The sequence below is a fragment of the Toxotes jaculatrix genome, chromosome 2 (genome assembly GCF_017976425.1).
Source record: "Toxotes jaculatrix isolate fToxJac2 chromosome 2, fToxJac2.pri, whole genome shotgun sequence".
Lineage (NCBI taxonomy): Eukaryota > Metazoa > Chordata > Actinopteri > Toxotidae > Toxotes > Toxotes jaculatrix.
The window spans coordinates 25,989,758-26,008,107 of record NC_054395.1 but is presented as its reverse complement, the minus strand read 5'-3'; the positions used below and the strand labels follow the sequence as shown (position 1 = coordinate 26,008,107).

General features: G+C 40.9%; 2 protein-coding genes across 2 annotated transcripts; one reads left to right on the top strand and one right to left on the bottom strand.

The window, feature by feature from the left end:
- Positions 1–253: 253 nt before the first annotated feature.
- cs (citrate synthase) lies at positions 254–9,965 on the top strand. The gene is made up of 11 exons (XM_041054830.1): positions 254–425; positions 3,998–4,048; positions 4,347–4,454; positions 5,044–5,109; positions 5,375–5,506; positions 6,278–6,466; positions 6,752–6,951; positions 7,279–7,408; positions 8,129–8,230; positions 8,797–9,006; positions 9,103–9,965. The coding sequence occupies exons 1-11, from the start codon at positions 375–377 to the stop codon at positions 9,271–9,273; spliced, it is 1,410 nt and encodes a 469-aa protein (XP_040910764.1). The 5' UTR covers positions 254–374; the 3' UTR covers positions 9,274–9,965.
- Positions 9,966–12,215: 2,250 nt separating this feature from the next.
- Positions 12,216–17,821, bottom strand: si:dkey-190g6.2 (coenzyme Q-binding protein COQ10 homolog A, mitochondrial). Its single transcript, XM_041059985.1, has 5 exons — positions 17,186–17,821; positions 15,816–15,965; positions 15,538–15,730; positions 15,186–15,287; positions 12,216–14,982 (listed from the first exon to the last, which is right to left on the bottom strand). The coding sequence occupies exons 1-5, from the start codon at positions 17,320–17,322 to the stop codon at positions 14,815–14,817; spliced, it is 750 nt and encodes a 249-aa protein (XP_040915919.1). The 5' UTR covers positions 17,323–17,821; the 3' UTR covers positions 12,216–14,814.
- Positions 17,822–18,350: the final 529 nt, after the last annotated feature.

Sequence of the window (18,350 nt, the reverse complement as noted above, 5' to 3'; positions counted from 1 at the left end):
AAGATCAGTAAAGGAAAGACCTTCGGGACGAGTGCCACAGTAGCATTGACTCAAGTCACTGAAACAGCGCAGACGCTTTGTAAAGCTTGGTCTTGAACAGACCCTGATCATCATCATCATCTGTCGTCACATACAAAAGGAGGGCCTCTATCCAATCGGCGTGCCCCCCATAGCACATTAGCCAATGAGGTTCCTCTACGCTGTTGTAGCGATTCGGCACATCGTCCAATCAGCAACACTGCTACTTGCAGGCCTGAATCCTTCTTCAACCTTCTTCCTTCTAGAGGGGCACCTTCAACCAGCTCCGCGGTGCACTGGCAGCGGCGTCCTTAGTTGTAAAGAATAAGTGGAAATAACACTTTTACACAGACACAATGTCCTTTCTGACTGTCAGCAGGCTAGCGCCTAAACTCCTCAATTCAAAGGTAAGAGGATAAGAAACGGCCTCGATGCCACTTTCTCAGTCAAAGCTGTGGACGTTACCTTGGAAGCTAACCGCGAACGACGCTACGGCAAGCTAGTTACTGTTAGCCAGTTTAGCCTAGCCAGCCACATTGTGAAATGCTGTTCTCCAAGAGCACGGCTAATAACGGATAAGAAAATGTAGAGGGTTTCAAGAGTCGTCTTTACTTCCAGTTATATTATATGATGATGGTGTAATGTTTTGAATTGTACTGTTTGTGAACTTGTGTCTTGTTAGCTGACGTTAGCTTAAGTACTGCTGCTCTTTATGCCGGCCTGGTTTTGTCACCGCCTGGACATGGTTCTGTAACAAGCAGTAAGAAGACCGTGTTAACTTTGCCGTTTCTTTCTTATTTCGAAGGAAGACGTGTTTTTCACCGGTCACGGTCTCTGATTGCTTTTAAACTCCGCTCCAACTTTGCGTTTTCTCACCACCCCCGTTGACCTTCACGTTAAGATTTCATCCAATTGTCTAGAATCACATCGTTTAATGAGGTCCTCAAACTATCTTTTATGTTCTCCATACTTTAAAACTTAATTTAACACTTTAGATTCACGGCCTTTAGTTCGGATTCGGGCATCTGACATCGGTTTAAAATTTCCAGTGTCTATTGGCAGCTCTTATGTTTATTATCGAGTGATTAGTAAAAGAGAATTGCTTTAATAGTTAACTGGTTAGTAAGGGTTAGTATACTTTGGCTGCCAATCAGTGATAAAATAAGTAACCTTCCAGTCACTGTAACCTACTGTCTTACTCCACTGACCTAGAGTACTTACACCTAATGACCCTCATATCAGCCTGTCACCCTCTACCTAAATATTTATCACCAATTATTCCTCCCCTTATAGTAAGTAATCAGTGACTAAATGGTTTCCTTCCTTGAACTCTGTACAAATCAAGCAGTATTACTTTCCTGTTATCATTCTCATAATTATAAGTGTGTGCAGCTAACCTGTGTCACACTCACCCTCTTTCTCTTATCAGTTGTAATCTTTGTTCAGGAGATTCATTACTAACCTTTTTTTGTACTTACATAACATTCTTTGGCTGTAAAATGTTGTGTCCCTGAACTGTTACTGAAAATCATGTGATTCACATGTTGAGGGGAGGGAAGTATAAATGTGAATGTCTCATGATGTCCAGATAATTTAAGCTTTTTAGGAGAGAATATTAAGTGTAATGTAGCTTTTGATTTTACTATGTTCAAATATTTAAATGTCAAAATTTGATTCTTATAAATGTAGAAAAACAGTTGGTGGAAGTATGGATCCAGCAAATACTAAACAAGATTTTTCCATATAGCATTTGAGTGTCACTAACAGACACAAAACATATGTTTGCTTTGAACAATGTTTAGTCTTCCAGCCATGTTTCACGTTTGGTTTTGTTGACTTAAGCAAATGTTAAGTAACTGGTTAATTAAATATTTAGGGTGTTTCTTTGAAACACAGCCTCTGGGCTTACTCCTTTACCTTTTTGTGCAGAGTAGTTGCTCTAACCTATATCCCAGGCCAGTGGAAGTTGGGAGTGACTGAGTGAAACTGGCGCTCTATATATAAGTCGCTGAGCTGTTACATAATATCTCTCTCAGCTGTGTAGTGTGTGTGGTGACGCAAGATCCTACGTTTTGTTTCGGTGAGCCTTGTTGGCCTCTTATCCACTCCCACCAGTTGTGGTTATATGGATGGGATCCCACAGCGAGCAGAGCCAGCTACCACCTGTCCCCCAGACTCCTCCCTCACCCATTGATAATGTTAATAAGCTGACAGGGGAGTCCTGTTACGGTCGTGAGCAGCAGCAGCAGCAGCAGGCTCGACTTCTCACTACTGTCACTGAGCTTTCAACAAGATTACTATCCTCCAAACACTTTAATAACCAGGGCCAGTAACTTTTAATCTGTCTTACATCCCCTAGTCTTGTCCTAGTTCCATCAGCAGTATGAGGCTTAAATGCGTGTATGTCATTAATTATAGAAATGTCTGGTTTCTGAGTTTAAAGCATGCTGATTTTGTTTTTTGTTTTTTTTTTTACACCCATATTGTTCATTTGGTGAATTACCTGCCAAACTTCCATGAATGAAAAGCTAAAAAGGATGCATAGGATAGGATAAGACTTTATTGATCCCACAGAGGGGAAATTTACTTGTTAGGTGGCTCACAAGAACACAGGAGAACTGGATAAAGGGCAGAAAACAAGAAGTGTGCATGCACACTTGTACATTTCCAGTAAGGCAACAACAAATTATTATTTGATGTGACTTCATTGAATGTCTTGCTCTGTCTGACCAACAATTGAAACCCCAAAGACATTCACTTTAGTATAAGAACAAGTTCTCACATTTGAAATGGTTAAACTGTCAAAGGTTTGGCACATTAGCTTGAAAAATGTCTTAAAGTTTAATGAGCTATCAAATGGGTGCTGATTAGTTTTCATTTGACCATCTAATTGACTAATCATTGCTCAGATTTTCAGACAGTTTGAGACTTTATAAGCAAAGCTTATAAAAAGGCACTTTATTTAACTTGGTCTTATTTTTTGTGACTCACATTGCAGCATGTTAATACAAGGTGTTTAATTCTATTTAAAGTCAGAACATGCATTAGCATTAGAATCTGTCTGCCCTTTTCTTTTAAGTCTTGACATGAAGCAATTTGGCAGCAGGCAACCTTTCGGATTATCACATAATTCATCAACTAGCTTGAGAAAAACAAGTTGTGACTAGTTAGGCTGACTCACTCTGGATATAGTTTCAACAGAAATAACAGAATAATAACAGTTAGAAGTGTATTCATAGTTATTATAGCTAAAAGACTCAGAGACTACGTCCGATTTATGGAGAACTTGAAACCACATGAGCACATGAATCAATCATACATATTGATGTTGTAAACTGGTGGTGTGATTGTGTGTTTTTTTTAGTGGCATCTACTGGGCTGTTTGATAGCAGTGGAGCAATATTTGAATAACTCAGAACACACATCATTGGCAATCAGTTTTAAGCTTTTGGTTTGTGAATGGATGGATTTTCTTTGGTTGGGTAATCCCTGTGCATCAGTTGAAGAAAGCCCAATCGCCTCACCTTGGTTTATTTCAGTGAAAATTTTAGATGAATTGTTGTAGAAATTAACCCACTCAGTACACCAGGGACAAAACTTGAGATGAGACAAGCTGAAAACTTTTTTTAAGACAGTGCTCTCTATTCAAAAACTATTCAAGAGTGATTGATTGTAATGGCTACATTGGTTTACTGACTTCATAGATGCGTTGAACTGTAGGACCATTAACAGAAATCATTGCAGTCCTCCATGTTAACAAGGCTGGAAAGTCATTTCATTCACAAACTAATAGGAAGTCACAACATTATGGTGATGTTCAAAATATTTTGGGCTGTTAAAAGCTTGTCTCATTTCCTATATAAGGAGCTTTGCAAGTCTAGAAGTTCTGCTGTGACCTTAAAACTTTTTTATCAGGGTTTGTCATGGTTATAATACTCAAAATATTATTATTTCCTCTCCTTTCCATTCTATTTCACAGAATGCCTCCTACTTTCTTGTGGCTGCCAGAAATGCCAGCGCATCAACAACAGTAAGTACTCTCAGTTCACTCCTAGGTTGTCTGCTTGCTTTATTATTATTATTATTTTTTTTTATTCTGTAGTGTAATAGGGTACTTCTGGTGCAGTAATTTGAACAGGCACTGTGTTCACTAAAGTATTAATAGAACAAGCTGACCGTTGTCAAGCTACAGATCGATTTTTTTCCCCTCTGCAATGTTTACATAAAGTCTGTTTAATTAACCCCAGTTGCCATAAGAGGAATGTGTTTTATTTAAAGACTAGATGTTTGATCCAGGACATCACTGATTAAATGCTGTCTTCTCACAGAATCTGAAGGATGTGCTGGCAGACCTGATCCCTAAAGAACAGACCAGGATCAAGAACTTTAAACAACAGTATGGCAAAACCAACATAGGTCAGATCACTGTTGACATGGTGAGTAACTCATGAGATGTTAGACAAAATAAACAGGATTGTTTACATATGTTAAGGAATAAAAACAAGAACCACAAGCCAGTTAGAAACCAAGCCAGATTCTTGTGAACCATTATATTAATTTAGAAAGGAGCATGTGGGCCGTCGGCCATGATGCAGATTAGCTGTGGCATGATGGCCTCACCTCATCCATCTAGGCCTGCCCAACAGTATTTACTGTCTGGTATCACTGTTCGGTCAGCTCCCTCAGAGATCACAATATGAACTGCTTCCTGCCAACAGAGGCATTTTAGCAGAGTCACTCAAACGTGTACCACACACTGCCAGTTTCACTGTGCGCAACACACACACAGAGCACTGCAACAACTGCGTCATCCTTTTTTGTTTATCTCTCACGTTGCCTGTGACCAGTGGTTGGTAGCCATGGGTATTTTAGAAGAAGGGATACAGCTCTTGAAAACCAACTGTTGACCTTCAAAAATATTATGCAGTTGCAGAACAGTCAGAGGATTTGTGCTTTAAAAATCCAGCGTTGCATAGCCATAGTTTTCGCTATGTAACGTCTGTGTTTGGTTGTTTTCATCCACAGGTCTATGGAGGTATGAGGGGGATGAAGGGTCTGGTGTACGAGACCTCTGTTTTGGATCCTGAGGAGGTCAGTATAAGAACCAGGCCTTTAAGCCCGGCTGATACATCACTAGATGTTAGACTATTGCAGGTACATTGATATGGGTGTATATGCCGACAGATCAGTAACAAGAAATTGCAAAACAAAAAATGCTAAACTTGGTTTGAGGTAATTTAGATAAGGGGTGTCATCATTACATAGAGTGTTTACCACTGGGTTTACCTCTTTGTTTATCACAACCAACGTTTAGTTCACAACCTTTTCTTCTCTCTCTCTCTCTATTGATAAACAGGGCATCCGTTTTCGGAGCTACAGCATTCCAGAGTGTCAGAAGTTGCTGCCTAAAGCTCCAGGAGGTGAGGAGCCGCTGCCTGAGGGCCTCTTCTGGCTGCTGGTCACAGGGCAGGTGCCCACTGAGGAGCAGGTGAGTGGGAGTGGGATCACTGGAGCTGCTAAGTTTATAGTACTTACAGTGAGGAAGGACCGTGCAAGAGTTCACCTTTTCCATCCATCTGTCAGTGCTCATATCTCAGACATTTTCAAAGGATCTGGCCACAGTGTTTCAGCATTGTCAGAACTGAGCTGACTGACTGATGAAGGTGACTTTTGCCACAGTTCAGTTGAGGGACTCAATAATATGTGAGGCATAGCATGATTTCTGTCACCTTGATATAAATACGGGGACGTGAATCACAAGATGTTTGGCAGCAGAAGCAGTGTAAATGACTTTTCAATTTTGTATGACCCCAGAAAACCGTCTTTTATGCTAGAGATTGTTTTATGGCTCTGAAACAACACGCAGTCTGTACCTTAAATAGACGTTTTATTGCCGCCTATCTCCTGGAAGAGTGATATAAGTAAACCTCACTGATAAGGCCTCATCTTTTTAGCTGACTAAAACCTTTCATTGAAAGAATAGCTTTCACATCTTTATTCTTTTTTTTTCTGATATTAAATATTTAACACATCTGCTATTGACTTGGAGAAATCAGCTAAGGAGCATATTTTCCTTCCTTAACAAATAATATTCTGTTCTACATGTGTAATGTACAGCTCAGGCCCCATCTTTGCCATAGTGATTGTACATAGTACTTGGCAGTAAAATTATTACACGAACTGTGTACGTGTGTCTATCGCACGCCTTGTCGGCAGCTTGTTAGGCACTCACTCATATTGTGTGCGTCTGTTCCTCCAGGTGAACTGGGTGTCCAAAGAGTGGGCAAAGAGAGCAGCGCTGCCCTCCCACGTTGTCACCATGTTGGATAACTTCCCCACAAACCTGCACCCCATGTCTCAGTTCAGTGCTGCCATCACAGCTCTGAACAGCGAGAGCAGCTTCGCGCGGGCTTATTCTGAGGGTGTGCACAAGTCCAAGTACTGGGAGGTGAGTTTACATCTATTGCATCTCATCTTAAATCATAATCGCAGCTTGACACCAGGGATGGAGATGTTGGTCTGTTCGTTCAGAGTGACATATATTGACTATTAAATGACTTGCCATTGATTTTCCGTCATTGTCCTCAGATAATGAATCCATTTTACCCAGCCGTTTTTTAAAAATTTTGTTTGATCAAGAACGTTAAAGTCTCAAAGACCTGCGAGTATGGCTGCAGGTTTTTGCTCTGGTTTCATGTGCTCTTTCCTAATCCTTTTACATTACCCGTCTTAGTTTGTCTATGAAGACTCCATGGACTTGATTGCCAAGCTCCCCTGCATTGCTGCCAAGATCTACCGCAACCTGTACCGCGAAGGCAGCAGTATCGGAGCCATCGACTCCAACCTGGACTGGTCCCACAACTTCACCAACATGCTGGGCTACAGTGATTCCCAGTTCACTGAGCTAATGAGGCTCTACCTCACCATCCACAGGTGCAACTCGAAAAACTTACTTTTTGGAATGAGTTTCTCAGCAATTTCTGTGGATTTATGCTCCATTTCTGCTTCTAGTCACACACTGATCAAAGCCATGCATTTTTAATGTAAATTAAATGTCAAGCTTTGAAGCAAGTGTTGGCAAAGCTAGACACACTGCAAACAGATGGATCGTGTCTCTGTGCCCAGGGACTAAGAAAATATTGATTTTACTCACAGATTTTCATGCAAGAAAAGAGTCATTTTAAAAGAAAGGATGTAGTTGTGTGATGCTAAAACACAATATTTATAATAGCGTATAAATTTTGTTTCTTAATGTTACAGTGATCATGAAGGAGGCAACGTCAGTGCCCACACCAGCCACTTGGTGGGTAGCGCACTGTCTGACCCCTACCTGTCCTTCAGCGCCGCCATGAACGGTCTGGCTGGTCCTCTGCACGGCCTGGCCAATCAGGTTTGTTCTGAGCACGTCGCCGTTTTCGCTCTTGTTTTCACATGAAGAAAATGCAGTTTTTCTGGCTTCAGAAGTTGGTGTATCGGAGGGGTCTTTGGCATCTGGGAGACATTTTGACATGTTGCTGTAGGAAAAGCACAGGTGCTGCTAATAAATCTAATACTGGCTGAAGGGACCTGGTTCTGTGCGTGCTGGCTCACAGTCACACTGTCATGGCTTACTGGAACACATGAATAGAACTTTGCCATTGTTAATATTATTAGTAACACTGGTGCTTTTCCTTCTGTGACAAGTTAAGCTGTCAAAGTTCCCTATGCCGCCTTCAGTTAATTTTGCCATCGGTTTTATTATTAGCTAATTAGTCGCAGATGTATTATTCAGCCACTTATTTTACACTGTGACAGACACTCCGGTATGTGTTGAAGATGAGTGGCTCTCATTTAATTCTTACTTTGCTCACGCAGTTATGATTTTGACATAAAGTTTTATAGTAAAATGACTTTGTTCAAACATAATGGCAAGATTTAAAATTCCCAGAGCGCATACAGAGGAAAGTGCCTTTGTGAGATGGTGTTGACTAGTTTCTGCTGCAGTACGTTCACTGAAAAGCTACACAAGCTCAGATAATATAGAACTGATTTAGAATTAATGCTGTGTGTAATGATTATAAAGCATTTTGAATTTCAGTAATAACTCATCATCGTCTTCTGCGTCACACAGGAGGTGCTGGTGTGGCTGACTGCCCTGCAGAAGGAGCTGGGAGGAGAGGTGTCTGATGAGAGGATGAGGGATTACATCTGGAACACACTCAAGTCTGGAAGGGTAAAGACTTTCACTACCAGTTGTAGCTATTAGTATGAATTCATGTTTTGTACTCACATTCAGTATTTTAAGGCTGCATTCATGTCACCAAGGCGGTTGTATGATTACAAAATGGGTTGTGTGCGGATTAAAATACTTTGCACTGACATTATAACACCACATCCATTAAGCTTGGGTTTAATTAGATTAAACGATAGTACTTGGCTGGTGTGAATCTCTCAGGCACTTCCGTATCATTAGGTGCCAGGTCAGACTGGGAAACATCAGATGTTTCCCAGGCGTAATTATGACTCGGATGTTGACGCGAATGTAATCTACAAGTCGGAAACGCATAATTACAATAACTCTGACGTGACATGATCATGCAGAGCAGAAAGCAGAAAATCAAGGATGACTGGGCTTTAACCACAGGGGCTCTTAGCCTTTTGACAGTGTGAGATTGCACTCCTTAAAACCCTAATTTTCTTAGACAGTCTAGTTTTACTTATTTGAAGTAGCTTTTGTCTTTTCTTTTGTAATAAAACAAAGTAGAAGGAATAGCAGGATCTTTGCCCTCTTGGCTGTAGGTGGTGCCAGGCTATGGCCACGCTGTCCTGAGGAAGACTGACCCACGTTACACCTGCCAGCGTGAATTTGCCCTGAAGCATCTGCCCAACGACCCCATGTTCAAGTTGGTTGCCCAGCTTTACAAGATTGTGCCCAATGTGCTTCTGGAGCAGGGCAAGGCCAAGAACCCCTGGCCCAATGTGGACGCTCACAGTGGAGTGCTGCTGCAGGTAAGACACACTTGGTGGCTTTTAATCATTTATTTGTCATGGTATGGTGATAAATACGCGTCCTGACGTGCCTGACTCTTTTTCCCTGTCTTACAGTATTATGGTATGACTGAGATGAATTACTACACTGTGCTCTTCGGGGTGTCCCGAGCCCTCGGCGTGTTGGCTCAGCTGGTGTGGAGTAGAGCCTTGGGCTTCCCCTTGGAGCGCCCCAAGTCCATGAGCACAGATGGACTGATGTCACTGGTGGGAGCCAAGTCAGGCTGAAGAACCACCTGAAAAGAGCTGGGGGTTAGTGTGAAGGGTGGTAGGAGGTGGAAATATCAAAGGGCAGACAGAAGTTGACCCCCTGTCATTTCCGACCCCAGGGATTCAATGGGATTCAAAGAGACAGTACGCTTTTAATGTCATTTCACAAAAAGAAGGGCCTTTTAAATCGTCGCACCATTAGTGTTTAAGTGTGTTTAGTTAACCACAAGTTTTTCCCGCCATGTCTCCCATGTTTGGAACATGTGAGGCGACAGCTTCAGACACACATACATGTATCCCACAGTAGGCTCAAACTATGTACTATTATAAGTCTGCTAGCATCGCTAACATTTTCCCCTGTCAGTGCCTGTGTGTTTGTCATTGAGCACTGGGTCTGAGCTATGAATAGGCAGTGGCATTCAAAGGGAATTATGGGGGTGACCTACACTTCCTTTGTATTTCTTCAAATATCTAAAGTTAAATACCCGACTCTGCCTTTGCTGCTTTTGGCTAATGCAGTGATTTGTTTTAGAGCGCATCCCCAATCAAAAGACCTTTCCCCCCCCCCCAAATGAGACTCTCAGCTTAGTTTTTCCGCTATGCAATGTTCCCAGACGCCATCCCACCCAGTCTATGGATGCATTTCACTCCCGTTTATGAACACTCCAGTTTAGGAAAAAAAAAAAGGTCCTCAGTAGTAAAATTAACAATCTGTTCAAGATATACATTCAAAAGCATGAAAATCAGTTAAAAGATACTGCCCCTTTAAATCTTTGGTCTCCCTTTTTTTTTCTCCAACTTGTAGATTTTTTTCTTTTTAATGATGACCTGTATTACCTCTATGATCAAAATAACTGTCTTGTCTGTTTTCATTAATGTTGCTTTCCTATTTTTAATGGCTATTCGCTCAAATCAAATGGTCTCCTGAATGAATCAAGAATCAAGGATGATGTACAGTAACCGTAATAATAAAGACATGAGCAAAAGGTGTTGTAATTGGCAGCCTGTGGTAAATCCTTAAGAGCAAGCTTGAATGAAAAGTGGGATGGGGGACTTTGTTAAAGGTCCTGTCTTATTTGAGTGTATGTTAGTTACTTTATCCCCACAGGAGAGCGCTTTAAACATCTACTACTCCAAAATGAGCACTTGCTTGATTGGGTTTCCTAATTTGTAGCAGTAGACACCCCCCCCGGTTGATTGTGTCCCTTTATACAGAGGGTTTTTTTTTGGTGTTGATTATGTATAAAACTATAATCTTTTGGTTCTCATTTTGTGGTTTTATTTATACTTTGTGTACATAGGTATATATATGTATAGCTTGAATGTATGAGCTCGATCACTTGCTTGTAATAACCACAATGATTACCAGAGTTTACCCACAGCGTAGCAGTGTCCAGTCTCGCTGTAATGTTCAGTCTCACTGGTCACTGTGAAATTTTAACAACGAACAAAGAGAAAAACTGCAGCTATCTTGTATATACACGATTTCTTGCCTAGCTCTGTGGGCTTAGCCGGTGCTGTTTTTCAGGTGTTTCACGTGAATGTTTCAAGCTTGCTCTTAAAGGTCTGGGTTTGTCAACACTCCATTTTTGTGTAGTTTAAGTTCTTGCATCCTTTTTTTTTTTTTTTTTTCACCCCAAACTACTCTTGCCGTGTTAGCCGTGTTGAATCTCTCTGCTCTTTGCATTTTTGCATTCTGCATTTTGTGTTTTATCGTAGTGTTCTTCCACGTGGCGGGTTGTTGAAGAGATGAGGTTATTTTGATCGTAGAGGAGCATAAAGGTTGTACATGATAACTGGGAGAATTCATTTCAGATGGATTCATCAGAGAAACACTTGGGGGATGGGGCTGGATGGGTCAAATGGGCGAGAAAAGCTTGAAGAGCAAATATTGGAAAACCTAACAAAAAATGAAAAATAAAGGTTTTTATTAACACTTGTTTGGTCTGATTGTCTTCATTGTTTAGAAAATTGCATGTAGAATAATGCAGGTCACAGACATTTGTTTTTCGATGAGGACATTTTGACTTTCACAATAGGAAAAGCACAGCTGTAAATAATTAAACTAATGATGGCTGAAGTCAGTTTACCTGCTTCAGTGGCTCACACGCTGTCACACAGTCAACGTTAATGTAATCACTAACACCTGTGCTTTTTGACAGGTCAAACTGTCTGCTGTGAAAAAGGCCTATTTGGTCTCATGGTCCAGGATGTAACTGCACTTGTTTTTTTCTCTCTGGTTAAATATGGAGCTGGATATACAACCACTGAAGAGTGAGGTGAGTGTGCTGTCCACTCTGTTGATGGATGATCTCTTCCTCTCTGGCTTTTATGAGAATTCCTGCCATATCTGTAACACGAGGCTTAACATTACAGCCTAAAAAAAACAAAACAACACGTGCTCTGATAATGAGCAGAGTCTCACTCTGCTACCCTTGAGTTATTTGTCTTTTGTTGAGACGTGTATGGTAAAATCATTACCTCTCTCTGGACGGCTGTTGCAGGGCTTATATTTGAATCTGTGCTTCTTACCTTCCTCTTTGGCAAGATGATTCTGGTGTGGCCTGACTTTAATGTAATAAATACAACTGACAGGATCAAGGAAGAAGGTGGTCCAAACAGCTCTCCTATGTGCTGTTATTAATAGCTGGCCCACATACCACCACCCCACTCTAGTTTCTTGCCGGTCAGCTGTCTTTTGCTGTGTCCACCCTCTGTCACTGTACCCATACCCTCTCTACCTCTGTGCAGTTTGTGGTAACAAGGCCAGGCTGTGCATAAGAATCTACTATAGCATAAAAACTCATACCTAAAAAGACACTAAGCTTCTAAATGCATTATAATATAACCACTCAGTCAAGGCTGCTGCTGCTGCAAGACGAGTCACTGAAGAACATGTACGTTCAGATTCTTCAAAAAAAAAAAAAAAGTCCATATGACTTAAAAACTGCACACAAAAATAAGTTACACCTGCTTTTTTTATTTAAATAACAAAGCTTTAAAATACACCCACAGTATTTACAAAGATACATTTGAGCTTGCAACATAAAATGTGATAGGATTGCAAAATGATGGCACAATATTTCCCATCGCAGCGACTCCTCAGTCAGTGATAGTTATGTATCTACATCCCTATGTACATACCAGGCCACAACTATTAGACCGAGGGTCAATCGTACACCTGAAATTTGACTGTTAATGTGGAAATATACTGTGGGAGGAGGAGGAGCGCTGAGGTGATAGTGTAATACGAATAATATTTCTTCTGTTCTTATGTCCTCTCTTAAAATATTTTCTTTTGTTTCTGATTTACAGAGTATTGGCACCTACAATAATACAACTTGGCATGAAATTATATCTGTACGCAGCATGATGAACACAACATGCACAAAAAAAGAGTAATGGTGAAGATGAATGAATGATGGGACATCAGGTCTGATCACTCGATAGCATGACAGTATGGTATAAAATAAGCAATCTGTTTTATTGCTTAAAAATATAACACTCAAAAATGGCATTTAAAAATCTTTTAATGAGTTTGACTGATTTTTTTTTTTCTTAAAGTAACAGCAATTCACAGGCCCACTTGGATTTAACATTCTTCATGCATTGATGATTAAATATCCCTTCATTTCCAAATCACCTAATTAACAGAGAAAAAAAAAACATCAACTTTGAAGCCAAAATCCAGCTTTGAAAATGCTGAACCACAGTTCAGTTCTGTTGGAGTATGAGACTTGGAGCAAAATGAACCGCCTGTTCTGTGGAAGGTCACACAATGAATGACTGCTTCCGTTGACCTTTGACACCCTGAACGTATCACCCTTAGAATATGGCAGATACAATCAGTTGACTTTGTGAGCCCTTTATCGTGGAATAAAGCAAAGGGCTACTTATACGATATGAAATACTAATCCCAACAAAATGTAGTCATGTCTTAACAATGCAACACGTAAAACCTAAAAACATGTCTATATTTGCCTCTTTGCTAGTAACATCCATGCATCATAAGGAATATAAATAAAAGCGAAACCTTTCAAAAATAAGCATGAAACCCACAGACAAAGATAAATGATAATGTTTTATTCTACAGCCCACCAGTGTCTTTTATACTAACAAAGTACATGACAGGAGTAACATCCTCCGTATGACCTCCAGAAGATGGACCACAAAACACAGAACGCAGAGAAGGGAAACTTCCACATCTGTTACAAATCACTGGCTTTCACTGCAGTGATCAACAGGATTATTCTAACCGTGACCTAATCACGTTAATCAATAAATTTGCCATGATTTAAAGTGGCACTAGAAATAGCATCTTCAAGTCTAAACTTCAATTTTGAGAATATGCAAATCCAAATATAAAGTGAACCTACATGGTCTGTAATCCCGTTCACAGCATTTCACAGTACTCTCCGGCCTGTCCATGGATTCAGTCAGGTGCTCTTGTTTGTGCAAAGTTAAACTGTCCCCAGCTCTATTAATGGCCGAATGGTTACTACTAGTGCTGGGCTGTAAAATAAGGCATTTTTAAAAATGGCAGGCCAAGTCTCAGTGTCCAAAAACACAATCCTCACAGCACAACAACAGCCAAGCTGAAGCTAAATTTCCCAAACCTCTAGGTTAATTGAGGCCACAGCTAACTAATGAAGAAACGACAATTTTCCCTTCGCAAAATGTTGCACTTCACTGATCTTGTCACAACATACAGCGACAACACTCTCAACGTCCCAAACATGGCACATTTAACTTGGATCCCGATAAAACAATGAACGTTTGCATATAACCACGGATAAATAAATTAAAAAGGAAATGAAAAGAAATATGAAATGAAATATCATTTTGCACCAAGTTCACTACTATATGTTAAACAATATACTAAAACTTCCATTTGAAATAAAAGTAAGTGGTAAAAAGTAAAGGCAAAAAATATGTTTTCCTAATACAGTATAACCAGCTGACATCTGCGGAAACGTAACTAAACGTTGGACACTTAACTGACTTGATTGTCAGTGTGACGAGTTTGAGGTCACAGTGAACTGTAAGACTTGAGCAGGAGTCTGGATCAAAGGGCCTCTGTGCCTTCTATTTAAAAAAATAATAATAAAAAGGGTGTTTTGTTCAGTGTCACTGTGCTGTTCACTTAAAATAATAGTCGACTCTCTACCATTGGTAACAAGATGTTGCAATGATTTACTGTTTTGTTTACATAAATACAGCTTGTAACTGCTATGGAGCAAGAGCAATGGTGGGTTCCTTCTGCTAAGCAAGGATCCCTTCAGTGGAGGTAGACAGAAAGTGGACAGACTTAACACAAGAAGGAGGGAGATGAGCCAGAATTTGTTGTAGCTGGAATAAGAAGATTTGTTAATATTGCAAACATAATGCTTACAAGAGCTGGATGTCTAATGTCTTCAGGAGCCACTGTGATGTCTATGTAGCGGTGGAGACTTGAAATGGGGAGGGGCGGTGATTATGCAGCATCATGCAGGTTTGTGTGGATAGAGTAATAACAGTTGGTATGGTTTAAGGCCAGATGAGGACATACAGCTGCTAAGATCACGTCTGATGCACCTCGTGAAACATCAGTTCCCGTGGGATACGAGTCTCTGGGCCGTACAGCTTACAGGCGCGCCGCTCAAACGCTGCGACGTTTTGCTTCACAACCTCGTCGAAGAACATGGTGGCTAACTGGGAGTGCAGCAAAGAGCGGAACTCAAAGGATATCTGTAGAAGATAGAATAATAATGTTTTCAGTACATGCCAGAAAGAGTAGAGGCGGCATAAAATAAGGCAACAACAGAGGCTTGATATGATAAGTACGATACAATATATATATAGGCTTGTTTGCTTTCTTGTCAAGAGCTTGATGAGAAGATCCATGCCACTTCAATGTCTGTACGATAAAAATGAAGCTGCAAGCTACTTACAGAAAAGTCTACCGTGCAGGTGCGAGGGTAACCGGGAATGCCAGGACTAAAGCGCCATATTGTCTCCAGGTGATTGAACAGCTTTCCATCTGTACACACTGCCTAAAACCACCCAGGAGAGAAACTCTGATCAGAAACTAAAACATTTTAAGAGATGGGTAATGCTGACGTCACAAACAGTATTTGTTTCATCTAAAGTTTGTGTTGGGGTCTCAGTAGGCTTTGCTTTCAGGTAGTTGACATTTAAACAGTTATTTATATTTCAACATCATCAAATACAATCACCATCCATAAAATCAGATGTATTGTCATTCACAGGACTGACAGACTCACTGTAGCTGCTGGCACTTACTTTGACAAGATGAGGCCGGACGCTAGTGATCATAGATGTGTATCTCTCCAACACTGGAGGGAATCCCACTTCAAGCTGGGCTTTGGAGTGGCCTGCTCTTTTCATGATGGTCTGCGACTTCTTACACCAGGGCACAAAGTGCTTGTACTCGTCAACATTGGCCACCACATCATACATTTCCTGCATAGAATACCTAAGACAGACAGCAAGTTTTTCAAAGTTGAGAAATTTCAAAAAATAAAAACAATCAGAGATATCAGTTATTATTAGAAAATTACCCAAGTATCCTACGCTCGGAGTACTCCTTCCTTTTGTTGGTGAGGCTGATGAAGTTTCTGCTTTGGGGAACAGTTGCCATTGTGTCCCAGTCTTGAAGGCAAAGCAGTCTGGGAGTTCTTGTCATCAAAATGCCACATGATGACAAGTGTCTAAAAGATAAGAGAAAATGTCCTGTAAGCCACATTCTGGAAAGGGTTCAACCTGACACAGGCACAGTACACAACAAAAGCAGCCCACTACATTCCAGTTTCCAGCTACTAAAGTCAATGAGTACAGGCCACATGGTGGATCAGGAGGTAACGGAAGGTCTCTGTGTTTTGCGAGCGTGCTGGTGTTTTCTGAACTGGGCCTGTTCCGTGAACAGCAAAAAGCTATGTATTGTAACACCCACTCACGCTTGTCGTACCACCTAGCAGTGTGTTTTCCGGTAGGTACAATCTGGACACATGTTTTATGAGCACTGGCTGATGTGTGTGCACAGAAAAGAGCATCATTACTTACTGGAAATGAGGATGGGCAATATTGCTTTTATTGCAGGATAGTTTTGTGATAACAGTATTCATGACAATAAGTCTGTTTGCTTGTTTGTACTTCAACTAAGCTGTTGTGCTCCCCTAACTGCTGTCCAACTCTCTTTGTACACAGCCATTGCATTGTCAGTTATATTGGTGAGAGAGTACTAGACATTTGTAACTGGCTTCAACACCATATACTGGTCCATCCATTAAGTGTAGGTGTCTGCTACTTGTGACACAATCACAAAGCTCTTGCCACTATCATACATTTGAGAAAAGAAAAACATAAACATGACTAATCTGACATGGTAAACCTGTGACGTTAACCCTTATCACTCACTTATTCAATACTTAATCACCTCCCCCTTTAGATATCACAGCCTGCAAACACTTTCTGTAGCCAGCCAAGTGTCCTTCTGTTCTTGATTTAGGAATTTTCACCCCCTCTCCCTGCAGATCACTTCAAGTTCTTAGATGTGCTTAGGTTGTCTTGCACACACAGCATATTTAAAATCTACCCACAGAGTTTCACTGATGATTAGATCATGGGGACTGTGGGGGCTTTCTTTAAGTAGTTCATGGTGGATTTTGAGATATGCTTTGAATCATTGTCCCGTTGTAGAAAATACTCTTTTTTTAAATTTTCACTTTCGTTTCACTAACTATAAGTACAGAATTTTTCTATTATTTACGCTCTTGAAACAAGGTGAAAATGCATAACATTTTATTAATGTCTACCTGCTGTATGTTGTATTTACTAATTTCCCTTTAAAAAGAAATCAATAAAGAATGTAATTTACCCAGGGCTTTTGGTACGTTGACCCTTTTCATTATAATAATAAAGTGCGGCTCACCTGATGTTTTGTCGCAGGCATCCTCTTGGCACCGCTGTACGACACGAGCGAGGGGAGCCCACAGTGGCTATCTGGAGAAAGTCACTGAATGTCCGCACACCCATGGGTAACCGCCGGGCACTGGCCGCGGCTGCCATCAAACCAGCCACTCAGTTCTAGGAAGAGAGGTCCTGGGTCTGAGAAGCTGAGCCCGGGGTCTGTTCCAAGACCGGGGACGGTGGGATTCAAGGTTCCACTCCAAAACCCCTTGTTTCAGTTCGGGTTTATAAAATGACACGTAGCGTTAGTTTGGCCTTGCAAGAAAAACTAGTGGACTACGTTCACTTGAATCGCGCCTCCGGCCGCTTTCGGAGCTGTCACCGTAACTAGCGTTAGTTACGGCAGTCAACTGCTAACGTTAGCGAACGTTAGCTAGCACGGTTTCATAACGAGCCCGAACAAACGCGACGTACAGCCGCGTCCTGCTGTCAGTTCAGCAATACTCACATCCCTCCGCGTTTCGAGCCCCAAACTTACAGCAAAGTTAAATTATTTATACTAATTTTGGTTTTGATTATGGTGAATTATCGCCCAGCTGCCGACGACCTTCTGCGGCTAAGTAAAACGCCGGTGGGACAAACTGTTCCTTTCTTCTGTCAGTTGATCGTCGGTTTAGCCCAACGGCTCTACGGTGAAATTCTGCCCTCCACTGTTTTGGAGGTTAACGACCGAAAAATAAAGGCTTTAAATTCTACTTAATTATTGTAGTTTGAGATATATACGTTTAAAAACACATAAATGTGTTTATTGCCAAAAATTGGTTGTTAAACTCTCCTTTACACTCAGTGTTCGCTTTATTAGGTACACCTCTCCAGTATGACGGAATCCAGTTCAACTGTTCTGCCATAAATTCAGCTTTTTAACTGAACCTTTAATGTTCAGTCTTTGTCGACACTGTCATAGCGGTGGCAAATCGATCATATGTTTTAGTACTGAGGTGTTTCTAATATTCTGACCTCCTCATGTATGGATATAGGACAAAAAAAAGAGAAACACGTTTCAGTATACTGTAGTCCAGTACAACACCACCTTAAGCTGTGACCTATGACCTCCAGTTGTACTTAATAATAATCAATAGTTAATTAGTGATGCAAATTTGTACCATTGTTCAAATTTTATAGAAACA

Bases quoted from the DNA above. Each gene is read 5' to 3' on its own strand.
- cs (XM_041054830.1), top strand. From the start codon at position 375: ATGTCCTTTCTGACTGTCAGCAGGCTAGCGCCTAAACTCCTCAATTCA. The intron at 426-3,997 runs GTAAGAGGATAA...TCTATTTCACAG, and splicing joins CTAAACTCCTCAATTCAAAG to AATGCCTCCTACTTTCTTGT. The intron at 7,409-8,128 runs GTTTGTTCTGAG...TGCGTCACACAG, and splicing joins TGCACGGCCTGGCCAATCAG to GAGGTGCTGGTGTGGCTGAC.
- si:dkey-190g6.2 (XM_041059985.1), bottom strand. From the start codon at position 17,322: ATGGCAGCCGCGGCCAGTGCCCGGCGGTTACCCATGGGTGTGCGGACA. The intron at 15,731-15,815 runs GTAATTTTCTAA...TGTCTGTCTTAG, and splicing joins TCCGAGCGTAGGATACTTGG to GTATTCTATGCAGGAAATGT. The intron at 14,983-15,185 runs GTAAGTAGCTTG...TATCTTCTACAG, and splicing joins CCTGCACGGTAGACTTTTCT to ATATCCTTTGAGTTCCGCTC.